This window comes from Marmota monax, unplaced genomic scaffold (assembly GCF_021218885.2).
Source record: "Marmota monax isolate L192 unplaced genomic scaffold, Marmota_monax_Labrador192_F-V1.1 WCK01_AAM20220418_F8-fsc00009, whole genome shotgun sequence".
Lineage (NCBI taxonomy): Eukaryota > Metazoa > Chordata > Mammalia > Rodentia > Sciuridae > Marmota > Marmota monax.
The window spans coordinates 11,523,214-11,544,091 of NW_026694710.1; the positions used below are offsets into that span (position 1 = coordinate 11,523,214).

The following is a 20,878-nucleotide window of genomic DNA, read 5'->3' on the forward strand; positions in this document are numbered from 1 at the left end:
GGAGTTAAAAGCAGCCAACAAAATGAAAAACTAAAGCTCCTGGGAAAAAGTCAAGAACTAGAAAACGCAATAGTTAGCTGATAAAATGTCTGCTTCGGTTTTGGCCAACTTCCTTGAACCTTGCCCCATTGCAATGGCCCCCAGTTGAAGTGGCAAAGAGGTGTCAGTGATAAATCACCCTGCCATGAGAGAGCACAAACTTTAGTAAATTGCATGTGGAAGCCGGAGTGGGAACAATAATGGTGCAGCCCAGGCCGGGCAGCAGGCCCCAGTGGGGTGGAATATTTGTCCCTCCTTAGCCACGACGGGATGCCTTCTGTTCATTCAGAGATGGAAAATGAGTCCGGCATGTTTTCATTGAAGCATTCCATTGTATCTGTCAGGAGTATACCAAACAAATACCCACAAGGCTCCGTGGCGGCTGAAAACCCTCACCTCAAACCTAGAGCATCAGAAACTTACTGTGGGCCACCAAAGTCAACTCCTGCTTTTAAATCATTATAAAAAAAAAAAAATCAAAGGAAAGTGAATTAACTGAACTAATAAAAACTAATCCTCTTAAGAATGGCAGAGTTTAAAAAAAAAAAATAAAAGCCACTTTATGAACAGATGCACTTCACTCCTGTTACTCGGGGAGAGAGACAGGAGAAACCCCTCATGGCTATAGAGATTCAGACCACGCGTGGTGCATGTGCGCCTGCATATTTTGGTGAGAAGGTGAAGTTGTCTGAGATGTTTTCTTCTGGATGTGATGGGATGTGGAGGGCTCCCTGTCTTCTGGTGGATATCGAAGCTAAGCGATATATTTTCCTCTGATGGGAATCAATTCTCTTGGAGTGCCGGACACCAGAGGCCACTGAAGGCCTGTTTCTACCATGCCCGACGTTTCTTCCTCACACCGAGGGATCTCGGCTGTTTGCTTACGAGTTCCCCTATCAGACTGCAAATTCCATAAGGTCAAAATCCATCTCTGATTACAGAGGTATCTTTCTCTGCCCACCTTCTGGCAGGGGAGGAACATCATGAACTTAGTGCATATTCAATAAATACTTGTGTGACGAATGAATGACATTCTTCCCTGTCACTATGCCCCCTAGCATTTTTAGCACTGCACTATAATTTGGGGGCAGCAGAGATATTCTATTTCGGTAAATGCCATATTTACCTTTAAGCCATAGGATTGTTCTTATTTTCCCTTTTGGGGATTGCACTTCCTTTTGAAAGCTGAGTCCAAATAATTCCCCCTTCCCCAGCAACTAAATCACGGAAATATGCACCAGTAAGAACAAACTTGCTTTCAGTAGGCTCCCTCTGCCTTTTCCAATAAATTCCAGAAGAGCCCCACACCAAGTTGTGCTTATCTTGTTAACCCCTCCCTTCCCACCTGCCTGGGCAGGATGGGAGAGTGGGTTTTCAGACCCTTCTGAAATGTCAAACAAAATGGTGTTCAGTGTGCCTGGGGGCTTTACATGACCAGCTGCCTGGCACCCTGGTGTCTGCTGTGTAGCGCATTTTTCACGTCAGGGCAGCCAAATCAAATCCCACGCCTGGCTCAGGCTGAGCACTGGAAAGGCCCGGAAGAAACAGTTTTAAATTACAAGGTGCTTCACCCCCTTGCATTTCTCTCTGCAGAGACCTTCTGGGGGAGCTGAAGAATTCCTTCTCATTCAATTCAGTGCCTTCCACTTCCCCTCCCCCCTGGCCACACACACTTGGTTATCTGAGGACAAGAGTTGGGTTGTTTACTATTTTCCCAGGGTACAAAGTCTTGAAGAGTTTAATTGTGGATGTAATCTGAAGAATCAAAGTCAGCCTCATTCCTCAGAAGAATGGAGCGAGTGTGGGAGAAAGGAATTGGTAACTTTGCATGGTGCCCAGAGTGGCAGAACCCACTCCTTTCCTTTTGAGAAAGGTAGTGGGAGGGGATGGGTGGTGGGGGAGACTCAATTGTCCTTTTAATCCAAGAACCCCTGGTCTTCTGGGTTTTCCTCTGAGCTGGCTCCTTGCTGTACCCAGATGGCCAGCCCGGGCTGGGTCCTGTGACTGGTATGTCAGCAGAGCTGGAGCCCTGGCTGGGGCAGGTTCCTGGTGGCTGCAACTGGTTTGAAGGATGGGAGGAACCTCTCTGCTCCTTCCAAACTGGAGTCTGGTTTCCAGCAGGAAGGACTCCAGAGGCTGGGTGATAGCACCACGGGAGAGGAGGAGCCCACAATAAAGAATCCCATCAACACTCTCCCCAATTTGCCCTTTCCTGAGGTGGGGGGAGGTTTGGGATTAGGGACAGGAGTGGAGGAAATTTGGGGTGAACAGAAAAAAAGACAAGATGAGTAATTTCAGTTTTGTTTATAAATTTAGGGTTTCAGGGGGAAATAAGTTTTGACTTGTCCAAGGATCATGCCTCAATCAAATCACCCAGGGGCAGAAGGCTTTGCTGGCCCCTCCTGAGCTCCATCTCCTCCCACACTGTTTCCCAGCTGCCGCATCCCCTAGTTTAGTGGCAACGGATGGCAAAGCGAAATGTTGACCAGAGTATAACTACCATCCTGAGGACTGATATAGACATTAACCTTGGTTCCATTTTTGTCTTTTCAAAAGGACTTAGATCAAGTCATAGTAGCCAGAGGCTGCTCTCCAGGAAAAGACCTGGTAGCTCGCTGAGGTAGTTCATCACCTGCCACAGCAGAATACAGTCCCACTGGTAGAAGCTTCTCTGCACTTGATCTTAGCCCATACCATTATATTTATGATGCTCCTTTGAACATTTTATGTTTTATCTTTTCAAATCAATAGATAGTTTTTGACAGATTGTGATGGGATTTCTTTATGCATACCACTCTTCTTGCTGAGTTAAAAATTACAGTCTCTAAAGTGATTTCATTTACATTTGATCCTATGTGGACCTCAAGGGTCAAATAGAGCACGTCGGAGCTTTTGAGTCTTTGCTCTTTTCTTAGCCTCTCACCCACCACTGGCGATGCCTGTTCCCATGTTCCCATTGTCTTCTTGAATATGCTAGCTTCTGTTGTATCCTCTTAGCAGGATCTTTTATTAACAAGAACCTTACTGTGCTGACTTGGTTCTTCCGATCTGATCCAAGTTTCAGGTGCTTTTTCTCTGTCCTCCATTTGCTCTGTGCATGCTCTGCTAAGCTACTTTATCAGTGCGTGAAAAAGGGAGAACATTCTGTCAATAACAATATTTCATCTAGGGCTCCTGACCAATTAGTGTAAGGGCTATCACTCAAATCCTATTTTCTATTAGTAAGAAGGTGGACTTTTTTTAAGGGCTGAAGCAAGAGGAGACAATCACCATTCATTTATTGGGAACTTAGAATAGAGAGTGAGTAAAAGCTGAGCTGCCTCTCAAGGGGATTTACAATTCACTTCTTTTTAAAGGAAAGAAAACACTCGATTTATTAGATGAAAAGAGATATTGCAAACTGCAAAATCCTCCCTGCAGTATAATGTCCTCTAAGATATAGAAACTTATTGCATGGTAGTTCAATTTAGCACCTTAGAGACTTTGTATTGTTACCTCTCTAGGTTAGAGATGGGGAAACTGAGGTAGGCTACAGTTGCATGCTTTTATCCAAAGTTATACATTTGGCAAGTGTACAACTAGTATGTGCAGACAGGTTATCAGGGCCCTGAGACTGACAGTCCCCATGCAGTCACACAAAACGTGTTTGTTGAGTACTTTTGATATCACTCACTGTCTTCTTGGTGCTATACAGGCTAGAATGGATGAAGACATAAGACTGCTGCCCTCAACCTGCTTTATGGGTTTTTTTTGAAAAATAAGATATATTCAAATGGAGAAATTAGAGAAAGGTGAGGCTTGATATGTAACCAAGTGCCAGATGGTGCAATGTGGTCAGGAGCAGCACGGATACTAACCACGTTGAGTCACGATTTACAAAGTAGATGGCTGCTAAAGCAAGTCACAAAGAGAGAGCAAAACAGAGTTATGTAGCATGACCAGGAGAGGATGGAGAAGCACAGTTGGCATGAAGTATTAGGACAGGAATGGCAAATGCTGTGTGTTAGTCAACTTTTCGTGGCTGTGACCAAAATACCTGAGAAGAGCAACTCAGAGAAGGAAAAGATTTACTCACGTTTCAGAGGTTTTAGTCCATGGTGAACTGGCTCCAAGGCAGAAACATCATGGTGGAAGGGTGTCAGGGAGGAAAACTGCTCTGCTCATGGCAGCCATAAGAGGGGGGTTGAGCAGGGGAAGAGAGAGAGAGACAGACAGACAGAAAAAGACAGAGACAGACAGACATACAGACACAGGGGCTGAAGAGAAGATAACCTTTGCGGGGCAACCCCTACTTACTTACTTCTCCCAACTATCTCCCAGGAGTCTCATTCAGGCATCAGTGGATTAATCCACTAATGAGGCCATGACCCAATCACTTCCTAAATGTCCCATTTCTGAATACATGGGACTTAGTGGACATTTCCAGGTCCAACCCATAACAACGTGGCACAAAAGTCACTTGCTCTACTCATTTTTTCATGGCAGACATCACTCATTGAGGGCTGTCCTTTTCCTAGAGTTCAGTCTTTATTAAAAATCTCTGGTGGCTAGTATCAAATAGTCAAAACACTCAGGAGATAATGGAACTTATTTGCTAACCTCCATGTTTGGATAAAAAAGACCTTCCTGGCCAGGGTGATGAATTCAAATGTTAATATTAGGAGATAAAAATTAGGTAATATTTTTCATGATGATCCTTCATGAAGAGGCCTGAAATGTTTACATATTACCAGTTTTAAATTTAAAATATATATATTTTTTTCCTACGGGACCTCCCCAAATCTAGCACCTCCTGTCATGTTTGGTACACGTGGGGCATGCAGTAAGTATTTGTTGAATGAATGAAACTCATGGAGGAGTTAATTGTAGCCTTAAAGAGGTGAAAGGCCAGAGTTTTATAAGGTGAATCCATCCAGCTCATGCTGGGATCTCAGCCAGGAAGTGGCATATCTGCAATATATCTCAACATATAAACTACCTTCTTCAGTAAAATTGGTGTCAGCAGGACCCTCCATTTCCTACCATGCACATTTGCTCTTAAGTCACAACATTAATTAATAGGGAAAATTTATTGTTTAAAAAAAAGAGTAGCAATTCTAATTTACTTGTTTTCATGCATTTGGATATCCTACCAAAATCCTTCCATAAATAATACAGCAGATTTTATCTTCAGAGAATATGTTGCCATTTTATTTTAATTCTGGTTATGAATTAATGAGATTGTAAAATACGTGAGATCAGGGGTTCCGGTCTTTATTCCAACCGCTCACCCACAGGAGAACAACACGTCTCAAGTACCTGTTCTTATGTAGTATTCTACTAGGCAAAGGCAGGGATGCAGAGAGGATAGGATGTGCTTCCTGATCTCAAGGAGCTCAGCACATAGTGGGGACAGCAGTGTGAATGGATATAGCCACGGAATCTGCCACTTACGTACAGGACGAATCCCTTCCATGGGAGTTACTCAGCTAGTACTTATAGACATCTTCCTTTTTATTCTTTATATCCTCAACCTGGGGTCAGCAAATACATTTTATCTCTTCTGCCTGTTCCAATTGCTTCATAATGACTACTTGGAGCTCATTGTCAAAAATTCTGAGGTCATGCATAGATTCTAGGGAAAAGGGAAGCCACAGCGAGTGATGTCAGTCTGTAGCAAAGGGGAGCCAGGGAGAACCGTCTTTGTGCTGAGAAATAGACTCTCTGGAATATTCCTCAACACCTTCCCCTAGTTTCGACTCACTAGTTCACATTTTTGTGTGTGTGTTCAGATGTGGAATTCCTAAATGTCATGCTTTGTCCATGATGGCATGGACATGACTAGATGGAAGCAGCATTTCTAGGGGGCTAAAGAGATGGTGGACAAAGGCCTTTCAAGACTTTAATAAGAATGTCTAGATATTTGTCTTTAAGATGATGGTGATGATAACTAGCATTTGTATATTTCTTTATAGTTTACAGAGCACTTTCACAAATTGGAAATGACCTAATGTGTGTGAATGGGGCATTGGCCAAATAAATCAAGGTACTTTCATATCATGAGATGCTAGGCAGCTGTTACACAGAATGACATGGATCTTTAGTTGCTGATAGAGCGCCATGAGAAGAGTTTTAAAATGCAGTTTTCAGAGCACTATATCATGTGAAAATTTGTGTTTTCATAAACACATATCTGTGATTATGGCGTAGAAAGAAATGTGGAAATTTATGCAAGAAAATTCTAATAGTGTTCTCACTATTTGTTGAGATACAGGGGATTTTTGCATTTTCTAAAAAGCTTAGGATGAATGAGTTCTACTTCCATGTAAATATACAACAACAACAAAGTCACCCTTTGAAAAACTTAGGCACATTGTCACTTATTAAGGTCACTGAATCCTTACAACCACCTCAATGGGTAATTACTATCCACATTTTACAAATGAAGAACAGGAGTTCAGTTTACTGCTAACACTAGTTTTCCCGTGTGCCAGGCAATGATCCAGTTGTTGTACATGTTGTACTTATCCCTACACATACATAGGTGTACATATATGTGTGTGTATCATATATGTATATATACTTACTGAATTTTCACAGAAATCCTTTGAGATGTAGGTACTCTCATTATCCCTATTCTACAGATGAAGAAACTGAGGCATGGAGAAGCTAAGTAAATTGTCAAAGGTCACACAGCTTTCAAGCTTTGAAGTATCAGGGCCAGGATTTATAGCCAGGTCCCTTGAGTCCAGAATCTCTCATTATGCCTTGTTGCCTGGTAGAAGACCTGGTGGCCCAGGTAACTGAAGCTTGATCTTCTGGCTCCAAATTCTGTGTCCTTGTGACTACATGTTTGCGTGTGCCTTTCATTTGAAGCTGATCATGAATGTCAGGCTCCTACCAACCCACCTCAGTGTTGCCCCATAGCCAGGAGTACAGGAGTAATTTAGTTATAGGACTTTGTGTTTTAGCTTTGCATTGCTATGACCAAAATACCTGACAAGAGCAACTCAGGGGAAGGAAAGTTATTCTAGCCTCATGATTTAAGAGGTTCAGTCCATGGTTGACCAACTCCACAGGTCTGGGCTCCTGGTGAAGCAGAACATCATGGTGGAGGGGCATGGTAGAGGGAAACTGCTGGGCTGGTGGCTCAGGAAGCAGAGAGAGAGAGGGAGTGGAAGGAAGAGACAGGCACAGAATATAATCCCCAAAGGTATACTGCCAGTGATCTCCTTCCTCCATCCACCTATTGTTAATATCTAGCACAGTGGTCTTTTCCAATTATCCATCAAATGGATTAATCCACTGATTGAGTTATAGCTCTTATAATCTAATCATTTCACCTCTGAACATTCCTGAATTAACACATGAGTTTTTTGGGGGGGACATCTCATATCCAAACCATCAGAGATCTGATGATAAATTTCTCCCAAAATTCAGAAGTGGGAATAAAATCCACCCCGCTCTGTTTTCTACCACATGCCAGTCATTGTTCTAGGAATTTGTGATAAAACAATGAAAAACAAAACAAAACGAATCAAAAAAACCAACTCCTGTCCTCATGAACTTTACAGTCCAGTAGCATTAAGAGAAAATAAATAAAAAAGCTAGAATTTAGAATATTGATAAATGCTATAGAGGAAGAAACAAGAATACTTGTATCTGGGAAGGAGTGGAAATTGGTTAGAGTTGAAGTAAGGAGGATGGGGAAGTCCTGTTTCCTTTTGTTGGATTACGAATATTTATTAAACCCAGTGCATTTTAATTTTTGTTCAAACTGCCAGGAAACTCACAGCTAAATGTAGAACTTAGTTATAAAAATATAGTGCACTCCAGGTATATGGCAGCATTTATTTCCTTGCTCCCTTTAAACTGATTTGATCTAGTTTTCATTTTTATTGTCTTGTTTCATGTGTCTAACTTTGTATGTAATCCCAAATCCCATTTTTGTAGATAGATAGGATACCAATTTTAAACATTAAAAAGAGGAATGGAGTCAGTCCTAAGTACAAAAGAAACGAGACAACCCATTTTCTCTATCCCAAAGGAGTCCCTCTTCCTTTATACCCATATTGGCTATTGCATAATCTCATCTCTGATTTGACTGGGGACTCTTCCTCTTTCTTTATTGCTTTCTTTCCAACATGAAGAGTGTGTGCACGCATTAGGTGGTGCGTGCTCTTTCATGATTTCCATCCCTGAGAAGATCTAGATTTGTGTGTTGAATAGAGATGGAATTTTCCCCTTAAGATTAAAAAAAAAACAAAAAACTTTACTCTTTAATTGCCACTCACTTTTTGAGTAACTGTGGAACTTTCTAGAACCTCCATGATTCTTACCAGGAGTCATGAGTGTTGATAGATGTTGTAGTTTTCTGGGGGTAATTAAAACTACAGTTATTTATAAGGCTTCATTTAGAAATTGCTGCAGTATATAGTTGCTGTTAACTGATGACAGATACATACTATTTATCAATAATGCAGGATATTAATACCCACATCTTCTGTTGCTGTGTCTATACTTTCGGTATTGAGTGCTTGAGAAGCAGTGCTTTATGTTACTGTCAATGGCTGGAAGGTCACTCAAAGCCATGATGTTGCCTCGTGTCCCAGGTAACTGTGATAGGCTTAGGCCACACTGACCTGCAATTAATGTGGTTAGTCACAAAAACAGAGTCTTGTTTTTAAATAAGATTTTGAAGACATCTGTCACCCATGTTAACAGTACTTCTTTTTGGTTGTTTGCCTGATAATAATGAGACAAAACACTCTTGACGCATCTAACTAGTTGTGTTCAAAATGATATTCTCCAGTGTGGGGCAAGTCAGGAGATCTGCAGTTGTGTTTGTGGCTCTGTCTCTTCCACTGGACTTAAGGACACATATTATGTGTTCCTTAAATTGGTACCTAACAGTATGCCTTTTGGTTAATGGGCGACCAATGAACTTGGAAAATAAACACACAAATTTATGCCTATATGATTGCTTATAGGAAAGGGTGTGAGAAATACATACCAGATTCCTTGGTGCATGAAGAGAATCAGTAAGTAAATGTAAATGACCTAGAAAAATATTTGAAACATCAATAACCATCAATCATCAATGCAATTGAGTCATTATTACTATCTGGGATTTTTTTTTTAGTATTTCCAGGGTACAGCATAATGCTTGGTACTGAGTTGACATAATGAAGATTTATTTAATAAATGAATACCTATATAAATGAATGAATCCCTTCTAAAAGAGGTGAGGGGTGTGTGTGTTCTCTGGGCTCTCCAGGTACCTCCCGTGTGGCTTCACTCCAGGATCTAGTAATGAGGTAGTTATACTTGCTTATTTATGTGCTCACCTCCAACATGTGAGTGCTCCAAAGGTAAGAATTTTGTGTCCTCTTCACAGTACTGAGGCCGGTCTAGCCTGGGGAATGTGGAAGGCATTCATGCTCATTGGAACCGGATGACTGTGCAGATGGATGGATGAATACCTACCTCCTCTTCCCTCCTCTGTTATTAGCTCAAAAGTAAAATAATTTGGGTTCAAATCAGTTAATAGGGAAAAGATGCTCAACCTATAGAGCTATAGAACTCTAGCCTTCCTCCCTTCATTCCATGTGTGTTTACTGACTTGTTCATTACCATTTTACGACCTAGCAACAAGACAATGGCCTTGTCCTCATGTGGCTTGTGTTCTAAATATCTTCTTTAAGTCTCATGTTAACCCGTTCGCATTTCTTCTGCTCAGAAGGTTCTGGATTTGTTTTTGAAAAATAATCACATTATAAATAACAATCCTGAGCTTTTACACATTTCTCTAGTTAACCAACTGGTGATAAAGGGCCTTCATTCTACTTTATTTCATATGCTCACTGACTATGTTGGGTGGTGGGTGGGAACAGAGAGAGATTTAAGGCATTACCATGATTGTTGAGGCTGTCAGGGATCCAATTTGTAGGGCAGGTCATCCAGCTAGAAATTCTTGAAGAGTTGATACTGTAGTCATAAGGTCAAAATGCACAGGACAGCCACACAGGCCAGCAAGTAGAAGATTTACTCTCACAAAGATTTTCTTCTCAAAGAAACTTCAGTTTCTGCTCTTAAGTCCTCCGACTGATCTGCTGTGGTATACTCACAACTGGTTATAAATATTTGTCCCTTCTACAAAGTACCTTTATGGCAACATCTAAACTAGTGTTTGACCAAATACTTTGACTTCATTGCCTAGCTAAATTGAAACATAAAAATTAACCTTCAGGGGTATTATCTCTTATGTTCCTCATAGAGGTAAGCACTGGTGAGCTCTGCTTTATAGTTAAGGAAACTGAGATGCAGGGAGCCTCCCAACTTTCCTCAGGCCTCAGGCTGTGAGCTGAGGTCAGAGTCAGGCCAGGGTATGAGGAGCTGCTCTCCCACAATGCCTCTTGCCTTGGCCTGAAAAACCCAACTGAGGATCTGCTCTTGAACCTGTGATCTCCTTAGGGGAACACTCTCTGCCTTTCTCTTTCTCTTAATATTTCCTAATACATTTTTAACTTAAAAATCAGTTTCATTGATTAAGTATTTTTTTTCAAACTAATCCTAATGAACTCTTTGTGGGTCAACCTGTCTCTTTTGTGATTATTCAGTTTGTGATTTGTTATGTTTGGGAACATGCAATTCCCAAAGAGACTCCAGAATCACACTTTTTTAAGAATAGATGCTTTTTGGTTTCAGTCATGTGAGGTAAATGCAGTATGACTTTGTTGCTTTAAGTATCATAATTGTATCCTCCACATGAAAGTTTAAGGTAGATCTCATGTTGATGGTTCTTACCACAATAATAAATGGGTGCTTTTAAAGAGCTACTCTATGCATTTTATATATATTTGTTGATAAAATTCACATTCACTTATCATAATTTCTCTGATCCTTGATGGACCCCTAATTTTATGTCCTATTGGAACTTTATTGACTAGTTGTAGATAAACATGTGTTTCTTAGATACATTCATAATTGTCTATATCAAAAATCAATAGCAAATACTTTCAGACATGTGGCCCATTAGGAGGATCATCAGATGACTATTAGAAGCTAGCAGTGAGATTAAGTCAAGACTGCGTGTCATGTCTCATCTAAGACCTCAAGTAATCAGAAAACATGGGAACTTATATTACAATTATTCACGCCCACAGCTCTGACCCTACAAGATCACAAATGCCTCATGGATATTTTGTTTATACATATAAATAACAACAATGGAAAATATCATGATCTTAATAATACAAAGATAAAACGGGTTATTTTACTGAGTGTTCCCAACACACAGGTTGGTTTTAAAGTGGGGACATGGGACAGACTGTCCTGATAATGCCTCACTCTGTTGCAGCCACGCTGGGTTCTGCTTTCCGTGTTCACTATGTTCTATAGATTCCTTACTTCTTCCATTCCCAAAGCTCCCATTCTCTCTGTTAGACTGCGTCCCATGAGACTGGGAGCCAGGTCTTACCCAACTCTGTGGCTTAAATGCTTCCCAGTTTTAAGCAGTAAAATTCTAAAACTTTGGCAGCTAATAGGGAGAGTCAATTTGTTGGTTGGAGGCCAAGTGTGTGTTAGGGGCATGACCCCAGAAGCAGGCTGCCCAGGCTCAGGCCCAACCTTTCTGTTTATTGGATATGTAACCTTGAACAATTTCCTTAAGTCTCTGCATCTCAGTCTTTCCATTGAAAAAAAAGAGGGAAACAATAGTTCTCATTGCCTAAGAGAATATCTGTGAAGTACTTGGGAAGGTGGTACCTGATATACATTATAACTTAGATATTTAAAAAATATCCTGGTTCCATTTTAAACTACTCTAAGTCTTATTTCTCTGGTCTTCTGGTGACTGGCATTTCATAGGTTAAAGACCAGCTTTCATGTTAAGATCACATTAGCAGCTGTATCTACCACCCACCTTGTTGAGAGTCAAGTCTAAGCTCGTACTACATTTCATATTCATATATTTCTTTTTCTTTTTCTTTTTGCGTTTCTCTTAGCAGCTAACCCTTGTGTGATTCATCATTTCTCATCAGGACTTTTTATTTTCCAATCCCTTAGCATTAAGGAGAATTACCATTTACCAAATGCCTACCAGGTACCAAGCTAAGCGTCTGATCCTTACCTACTCATGAGGATAGTGGTGTCATCTCTATTTTATAGAAGTCCAGGGTTATTAAGTATCTCAAAGCATTCAAAAAGTTAAGAATTGTCACGGCCTAGTTGTGTCTCATGTCAATGGAAAAGCTGTCTCTGCCTCCTTATCTTTCCTCTCTCTGTCTGACACCTCTCTAAGGTCCCAGCAATCCCCATCCCTGGTAGCCCACCAATAGCCAGAGGAATACACATGCTACTTTCCAGACAAGAACGGCCCTTGCAGTCCTTTGTTTGGGATCCCAGAACTTGTATTAGGAGGTCCATGAATGGGTGGTTAAGATCGTGTCAAACCTTTGCTGTTTTCCTGTATTTTCATGTTGGTATCCATAGGGATTGCCCAATACTACACTATCTATCAGTCCAAGCCCCCAGCAAAGCAGGGCACCTAGTTGGGCATCAAAACTCTTCCTTTGAAACATTATGCTATTTGATCTTTTAAACTAATCATTGAAACACCCATTATAACAGAGATCAAAACTTTATTGGGCATCTCTGTATGTTCATAATTTAGTGATGAGTCTAGTTTTAATTTTGAATTATATATGGGGCAGTGGTCTATAAAAGTCTTTGTAGGGCCTGGCTATATTTATAAGGTTAATTAGATCTATTTTCAAGCTCTTAACTGAACCCCACCCTTCCTTCCCTAACACACTCACTATTGTTGTATTGGCATGTGGATCTTTGATTGGTTGTGTGTGTCTGACTCTAAGACTGTGAATGCTTTTGGAGAAGATGGTCATAAAACCTTATACAAGTTGAGCACCTAGCATGTTCCTGGGCCATCTTTTGGAGCATACCAAATTCTTGCTGAGGTTTCCCCTTTTCTCTTGTGTTCTGCACAGTTGCAGATACATATAATTCACACATGGGCTATATGTGAGAGGTCTATGGAGTGTGTCTTTGTCATAGCATGACAGAGATAAAGAAATTACTTAACCTCATTGGAATCTGTTTTTTTTTCTTTCTGGAATCCATGATTGAACTCAGAGTCACTTACCCACTGAGGACATCCCCAGACCTTTTTATATTTTATTTATAGACAGGGTCTTGCCAACTTGCTGAGGCTGGCTTTGAACTTGCAATCCTCCTGTCTCAGCCTCCTGAGCCCCTGAGATTATAGGTGTACACCACCACACCTGGCTTACTGGAATTTCTTTACTCAAGAATTTTTAGATTAATTTTAATTTTTAGGGTCATCTTTATCTAGCTTTACAAAGTGAAAATAGTCTGAATAGTTAATATCTACAGATTGAACATCCCCATTCCAAGTTTGAAAGCCAAATTTTTGAAACTTACCATCATATCACAAGTGGAAAATTCCACAGCTGATAAGTTTCAGCCCAAACACAGGTGCAATAAAAGTATTGTATGACATTACTCTTCAGAATGTATAAGGCATTACGTGAAGCATAAAAGAATTTGATGTTTAGAATTGAGTCCCATCCCCAAAATATCTCATTCCATATATGCAAGCATTTAAAAATCCAAAACAAAATCCAAAACAAAAAAAAGGATCTGAAAGACTTCAGGTCCCAAGCACTTCAGATAAAAAACACTCAGCATATACTAGGCAGAGTTCATGTCAGGGAGAAGGAAGTCTATTGTGCACCCTTGGACATGTCTAAAGTTACTGTCTGAGACTATAAATATCAACTGCAGACATGAATTGAAGAGACAGATTCCTTGTGGTTAATTTTTCCAAGCAGGATGATATTTTCTTTTCTGTTCTCTTTCAAGTGTCAGTGGTTATTGATAATATTTAGAAAAATAACACATGGATTTTATGAATATATCTCTTCTCTCCTATGTCACCAACTTATTTTACTTATTTATAACTCTGGGCATTTATAGAGTCATTTTATGATGCAGACATTCAGTGCTTATAATCAATCCAACTTTCAGTTTTTTTTTTCCCCCATGGGGAATTCACCTGGTTTGGGAGGTTTTTTTAAGTTTTGATATTTTATATGTAATCTTTGATGATTTTTTTTCCTGTAAAAACCTAAAGAGATGTTGGAAATAGGAAACAGGCATTGCTACTAGTTCTTTTAAAAGAGCTTGTTTTGTGGCAATTTGCACAGTATCTTTCCTCAGCTATTTGCCCAAACTTGCAATGATTAAGCATTGGTTCTTGTGAATCCAATCTCATTTTATTTCCATTTCAAAGGTTTTGAGTTTTTTTTTTTTTTCTTTCATGCATTGGACTTTAGAAGGGCCTCTCTCTTACGCATTTATTGTGCAGGCTTACCTTGTGCTCTGGGCAGCATTGCCTCCTCTCCTCTCCATGTGCAAGGCACCCAAATGGAAGCATGAGCGTTTCCCTGTGTTTGTGTCTTCATAAATCCCAAGTCTACTCCAAGGAATAAAAAGCATAGAAGCTTATTGCACATATTTTATAATCAATATCCCTGAGTAAGGAGAGAGAAGAAAGCTGTGAGGACAGAGAACTAGTTGAAGCCTCTTAAAGGAGGAAATGGGCACCACCTCCAGGCACTCTGGAGGTCTCCTTATCTATGTGTGTCCTTTACATAATCCTGTTGGATTCTGATGAAAAGCTTGTGGGCTAGATATTATTCTCATTTCCCACCTGGAAGACACTGAGACTCAAGAGAAGCTGATCAGCTCAATCTGTGGTATTGCCGTAGTGTGGACAGAGTGGACTTCACACTCCTGGTCCTGTCTCTGCTTGTTTGTCTTTGGTGAGGACACCTCAGCTCAGCCAGTGTGTTCCATGTCCACCTGAGCTCTCATTCTGTTTGAAGTGTGTGTTCCTGGCAGCATAATTTGCATAAACAGAAAAGGATGATGAATGTGAACTTGGCCTAATGCTCTTGATATTGCATAACCAAAAGAGTGCAACTTTTCATTTTCACTAAGTTATACAAGTGAGTGTGGTTTTGGTTTTGGTCTTAGGTGTGGTAGTGATAGTGGCTGTGGTTAGCTGAGAATGAATACTCCCTTGCCTACTTCCTCAAATGGCCATAGGCCATCCCAGATTGCCTTTGGTCTTCCAGGCTCCAGAAGGTGTGCAGACATCAGGGGAGGCAGCCTACTCTGACTCTGTGTTCTGGGCCATTTATTCTGAACACTGTTTCATTGTTGGCCCAAAGGTCTACCAGAGGATGCAGGTATTTTGGACCTCAGTTATAATTGCTGTAAAACCAGGGCCTTGAAATCCCCAAAGCCCACATTTCTTTAGGTTCAATGAATTTCTATCTTTTTTTTCTTTTTTTACATTTCTATAATCAGAGGAGTTTTGAAAACCACATAGTTTAGCCTCTCTCTAAAGACTGGCACCATAAGAGTTTTGAATGTCCCAAAACTATGTGACCTTGTCATAGTTGACCACTTTTCCAAGCAAAGTTTATAAAATATCCATTAGAAGTTGATTTTAATATTGCTGCTGACAGGTGAAACTATGGTCTATTTGTCAAGATCTGTTCCAGATTAGATAAACAGATTACATATGCTTCATGGTATAGACTTGGCCTGCATGCTCATTTGTAGCATATAAAACATCTTCAAAATATGGTTTGCCTTGTGTTCTAATTATGTGTTAACTCTGGACCTTGTTTGGAGTTGCCACTTCAAAAGGAGTCTTTCATTTCATTTAAAGAGAAGGGCGGTATTATAGTCAGAGCCCTTTCTCCTTTGGGGTTGCTCTTCAGTGTCCTGAATCAAACACCCCAAGTTCACTTTATAGGTTGAACTGCAAAGAGAGTTGCATTCTCTTAAGTGACACATCAGATCAAGTTCATAGACACTTGTAGAAGGTCTTCCTTTGATCAGAGCAGGGTGTCTGATCAAACTTGTAGGCTGTGTTCTTAATCTATTTTTCAAATATCCTCAGTGGTTTTAGCTAGATATTTGTGCTTTTTTACTGCCCTTGTGAACTTGAAACTGTGGCTCCCTTTCGATTTGTGGTGAAATTCCTAGATATATAAGTTATGTGCCATTTTTCTGCACAGCCAGTCAGTAAGAGCAAAATGTTTGGAGTCAGACAGAATTGGCCTCACAACTCAGTCTCCCACACACCTGTTTTCTGTCTTTAGAAAAGTTTCTTAGTCTCTGTAACGTCCAGTGAACTCATCCCTAGAATCAGCAGAATAATAGCACTTACTCCTACCATTAGGGTAAGGATTAAGATAATCCACCTAACTGCTTAGCATATTGCTTGGCAAAATATGCATGCACCAAAAGCTGATGTCATTTCTTTATGACACTTACTTTCACACTTGCCGAAAGACCTACAGACTATGTAGCAGAGAGGACCTGGTTTTTTCCAAGTTGGAGGTTAGGGGGCAGCAGGAGGACTTTGCTTCATTTTCCATTCTTTAGACTTGTTTATTACAGTCGTATGTTACCATGGAGACGTTCAGGATTAAGATGGCATTATTGAGTTAAGCATTCAATGAACACCTCTGGAGAGAAAAGCCATAACATGTGTGCATGCCATCACAGTTTCCAGAAGAAAAGTTTATAGGGGAGAAGTTGCCGCCTTCCTTGTCTCCGAGTTCTCTGAATTCACGGAAAACTAGGATCAGGAGTTGAAACTCAGATCATCTCCCTACTTTTGCCCCTGTGTAGACCATTCCAAAAAGCTGTCGATAGTTAGGGTCTGAGTCTCAAAACCGCAGCCCCTCTTTACATACCAGGGAATGTGGCTTTCTGAAATAGATTCTGAAGTCGAAAAGAACTGTGAGTGTTTTTGAGGAGGGTTGACCTCCTTTCATGCCACTTACTGTGAATTAAAGCTGCGAGGGGGAACTAGTTTGGGCTTGTGGTACAGCACTTAGCAGGCTGCTGCCAGGGAACAAGATTTGTGTTTCTAAGGCGATACAACAAAAAGGAGAATGCTTTAAGAGCCAGTGGCTGTCAGAGTGTAAAAGTATCTATGTTCCGAAAGGGAAATAGAAGCTGAATTAAGTAATTTTATACACACGTTACAGGGTGCCCTTCTGCTAGTCATTCTTAAATTCTAAAGCAAATAGTTGTGACCACAAAGGGCTCAGTCCATCTCAGCTGATTTTAGCTGGCAGACTCAAACTGGATATGATTGGTATTGACCTGCCCTATGCATGTGATTTTAAGATGGTCTACTCTTGTCTGTCATTCTGTTGAGTTGTATTAATAACAGGGAACAAAGGGTGACATAGTCCAGCAGAGGTCTGGGCAGTCACTTGACTACATATTCTGAATAAACCAGAGGAGGAAAACTGTAGTTCCTCCAACTAGGACAGCAAAGCAGAGCCTTTCCCAGTAGTTTTAATGCCAATAACAACCTGTTGGCAAATGTGTAGCCGGTTATTGGCACGCAAGTATGCCCCAAACGGGTTTGTTGGATAAAGTACCATCCTAGGATAGAATCCACAAGGAGAGTGCACCCAGGAAAAATTACAGTACTGCTATATTTACTTAGTGCCTCTGCACTAGGGTTTATTTTCCACAGTTGGAAAGGGAACCACCTGTCTCAACTGCTGATGTCAGAGAGCTCCCTCGAGACTCAGGGCTGGTTGGGAAGCACATGATACTGTACATATTTGCTCTTACGTCCATATCTGGCTAAGATTAGGTTTCAAATTTGTGCCCTATCGTGGAGTTCATTGAGCAGTGACTCTGAGGTGCCCTCGTACGTCACTGTACCCTTGTGAATTAAAAAGTAGCAAGTGTAAGCCCCCATTGCAAGCATTTCCCCAACTAGTGATTCAAGTATTTGCACTGCAGTAAAATGAATGACACTCGTCCTGGGGTTATCGTCTATGGATTCAATTTTGGAAGTGAGTATCAGGAGGAATTATCTTTGTACCTAAGAGCTTTTGCGCTGTTGTTATTTGGGGCTTTGCTTTATTTCTATGGGTGAGAGTTTAAAAAAATATATTTATCAGGGGTTGGGGCTGGGGCTCAGTGGTAGAGCATTTGCCTAGCATGTGTGAGGCACTGGGTTTGATTCTCAACACTGCATATAAATAAATGAATAAAATAAATATTTTTAAAATATTTAAATATTTAAAAATATTTATCAGATTTGGAGTTTTATCTCTATATTATCAAAGAAACAATTAAAAAAAGATTAATCTGTAGTATGCTTTTGTTTATTCATTAAGCTGGTAGTGTACCAAAGTGAAGAAATTGTTGTAAAGTAAATGAAATGCCTAATTAGAAAAGACTGGATATTATGACTGTGCATTTCAGACGATCTATTGTGGTCATTTGTCTTTGTTTGTTTGTTTGTTTGTTTTAAGATTTTTTCAGGGGCTGGGGATGTGGGCTCAGTGGTAGAGTGCTCGCCTAGCATGCATGGGGCACTGGGTTCGATCCTCAGCACCACATAAAAATAAAAGCATTGTGTTGTATCCATCTACACCTAAAAAAAAATAAATATTAAAAAAAAGATTTTTTCAGAGGTGTGTAACTCATTCTTCCAGTTCTTGGTGCCTGGGAGGGAATGAGGCCTTTTAAATGTAGCTCCCTAAGGAAGTATGAGGGCCACTTGGCTGCACATCTCCAGGGAGTAGGTTTTGTGTCACAGTCAGGGGCTCACACTCCAACTCTCCCACTGACTATACAATTGTAGGAAATACGATGCCATCAACTTTACTCAAACATTTCATAAAAATAGAATCGTTACCAACAATGGCAGAGGCAGAAGGCTTGCTATTAGTGAAGTTGTTCATTATTTTAATCGAGGCTTGCACCTGAATTTGAATATCTTTACCAACTTGCAAATTATATGGTTATTACACAAAATAGGTGGAAAACAGAATCTGAGGGTATAAATTACATTCTTGGGTCACATCAAATCAATGTCTTATTAGGGATCAGTACCAGGGTTTTTAATTCCCAGCCTTCCTATGATGCACACTTTCAATTAAATTTATATCTGAAAAGATGCTTGGTATCTTTTTCTCAAATTCTAAAAATAGAGTAAATAGGCTAGGCTAAGACCCCTTGGTTCATCTAATCTTTCCTCTAGTGTAGGATTTTCCTCTGAACCATTAAAAGTGTTATAATATATGATTGATATTAATTAGTTTTCTGTAAAGTACTGCACTCCTTAACATGAACTGAACTAGAAATAAATATATTACCATGAATTAAGATTTTATTAGTTGAGAAGAAGAATTAGATGAAGGCACCTATGTGAAATCCTAAGTACAGGCGTCAAATTGAATTAATGCCAGCACTGCCTTGAGATTAATTTGAGTACTGAATAAGAAATAGTATACCATAACATAACTGTGTTTACTGAATCATTTTTGGCATCGAAAACTAAGACTACATTATAGATGCAACAACAGGCTTTTCTCCCTTGGAAGAGAGAGGGTAATTAAAGTAAATGCTACCCTCGGAGAAGCCTCTAGTCTCCAGGACCTAAAGAGTCTTCTTGAGAACGTTGCATCCTTGTATGTATCTGGACTTTGCATCCTGGGTGATGCTCTGGCCATCTCCTGCCTCCTATTAGAGTTTTACAATGCAATTGGTTCTATTGCCACCCTCCCAGTTCTGGAATACTGGATAAACCTCACTTTACACATTTGCATCTCATTATTATGTATATGTTTTGAAAAGGTGCAGAAGGTGCTGGAAAGATTTATGGGATTGCCCCAGGGATGTTCTAAAAGGGATTCCTAATGATTTTGTAAGGAGGATGGATTGCATAGCATTTAATACAGGACCATGCAAGCTGAGCATGTGAAGCTCCCAGATTACTCCTTAGACTATGATGGGAGTGGCGCCCCCTGCAGTTGTGCCCTCCTGTGGCTCTGCTCTACCTCTATGACTCCTTTAGTTTTGAAATTCCTTAAGCCTGTAATTCATTAATTTGATTTGCATCTAGGATATCCCTGGTAATTTAAATTCACTGTCAAATAGGAATATTATGCACATCTTGCATATAACCTTAAATTTTCTAGTAACCCCATTTTGAACAGATAAATTTAATTTTAACAATATCTTTTATTTAACACAATATATCCAAACTGTTTTATCAACATGCAATCTATTAATTATTAATGAGATATTTTGCAGTCTGTTTTTCATAGCAAGACTTTGAAACCGCAGGCATGGTTTTCATTTATAGAACATCTCTATTTTGACTGGACACATTTCTAGGGCTCAGGAGTCCCCTGTGGCTAGTGGCTACTGGACTGGTCAATACAGTGTTCAACCTGTCTCCATACTTGTCAGTACTCCATTACACAGAGAAATTACTTTAAAGAACCCTTAAATATGGATGATGAAATATAGTAAATCCTTTATGTCATTTTATCAATTGAAAAAGTGATTGTATGATTGTCCACATATTTTCAAGACATGAATGCCAAGAAAATGTAGCTGATAGGCCACTGGGGTTAAAATTGGCTGTATATTGAGTTTTGTGTGTGTGTGTGTATATACACATATATATATGTGTGTGTGTGTGTGTGTGTGTGTATTTTAGTTGTAGTCAGACACAATACCTTTATTTTATTTATTTATTTTCATGTGGTGCTGAGGATCAAACCCAGCATGGTGAGTGCTCTGCCACTGAGCCACAACCCCAGTCCCATGTTGAATTTTTTTGATCCCTTGGCTTTGTTTTCCATTCTGCCTTCTGTGTGTATTTCAGATATCATCATTTAACATGATTTGATACTTTGGTGATTCCTCCCACATTTGCAAACTCACGGTGTCTTGTCAGTTTTCATGCACCATATGG

The 20,878-nt window shown here is 40.1% G+C and overlaps 1 protein-coding gene across 3 annotated transcripts in view; it reads left to right on the plus strand.

Annotated features, from left to right (window-relative positions):
* The window catches only part of Ppargc1a (PPARG coactivator 1 alpha), a 607,930-nt gene that overhangs the window by 483,414 nt on the left and 103,638 nt on the right, over window positions 1-20,878 (plus strand). Inside the window, exon 1 of one of the 3 annotated variants that reach the window (XM_058572388.1) lies at window positions 17,838-17,957. The exons of the other annotated variants lie outside the window; for them this stretch is intronic. Within the exon in view, the coding sequence (XP_058428371.1) occupies window positions 17,913-17,957 (45 nt within the window). The 5' untranslated portion in view covers window positions 17,838-17,912. Of the gene's footprint in view, window positions 1-17,837; window positions 17,958-20,878 lie in introns of those variants that run through there. 3 annotated transcript variants of the gene reach the window in all.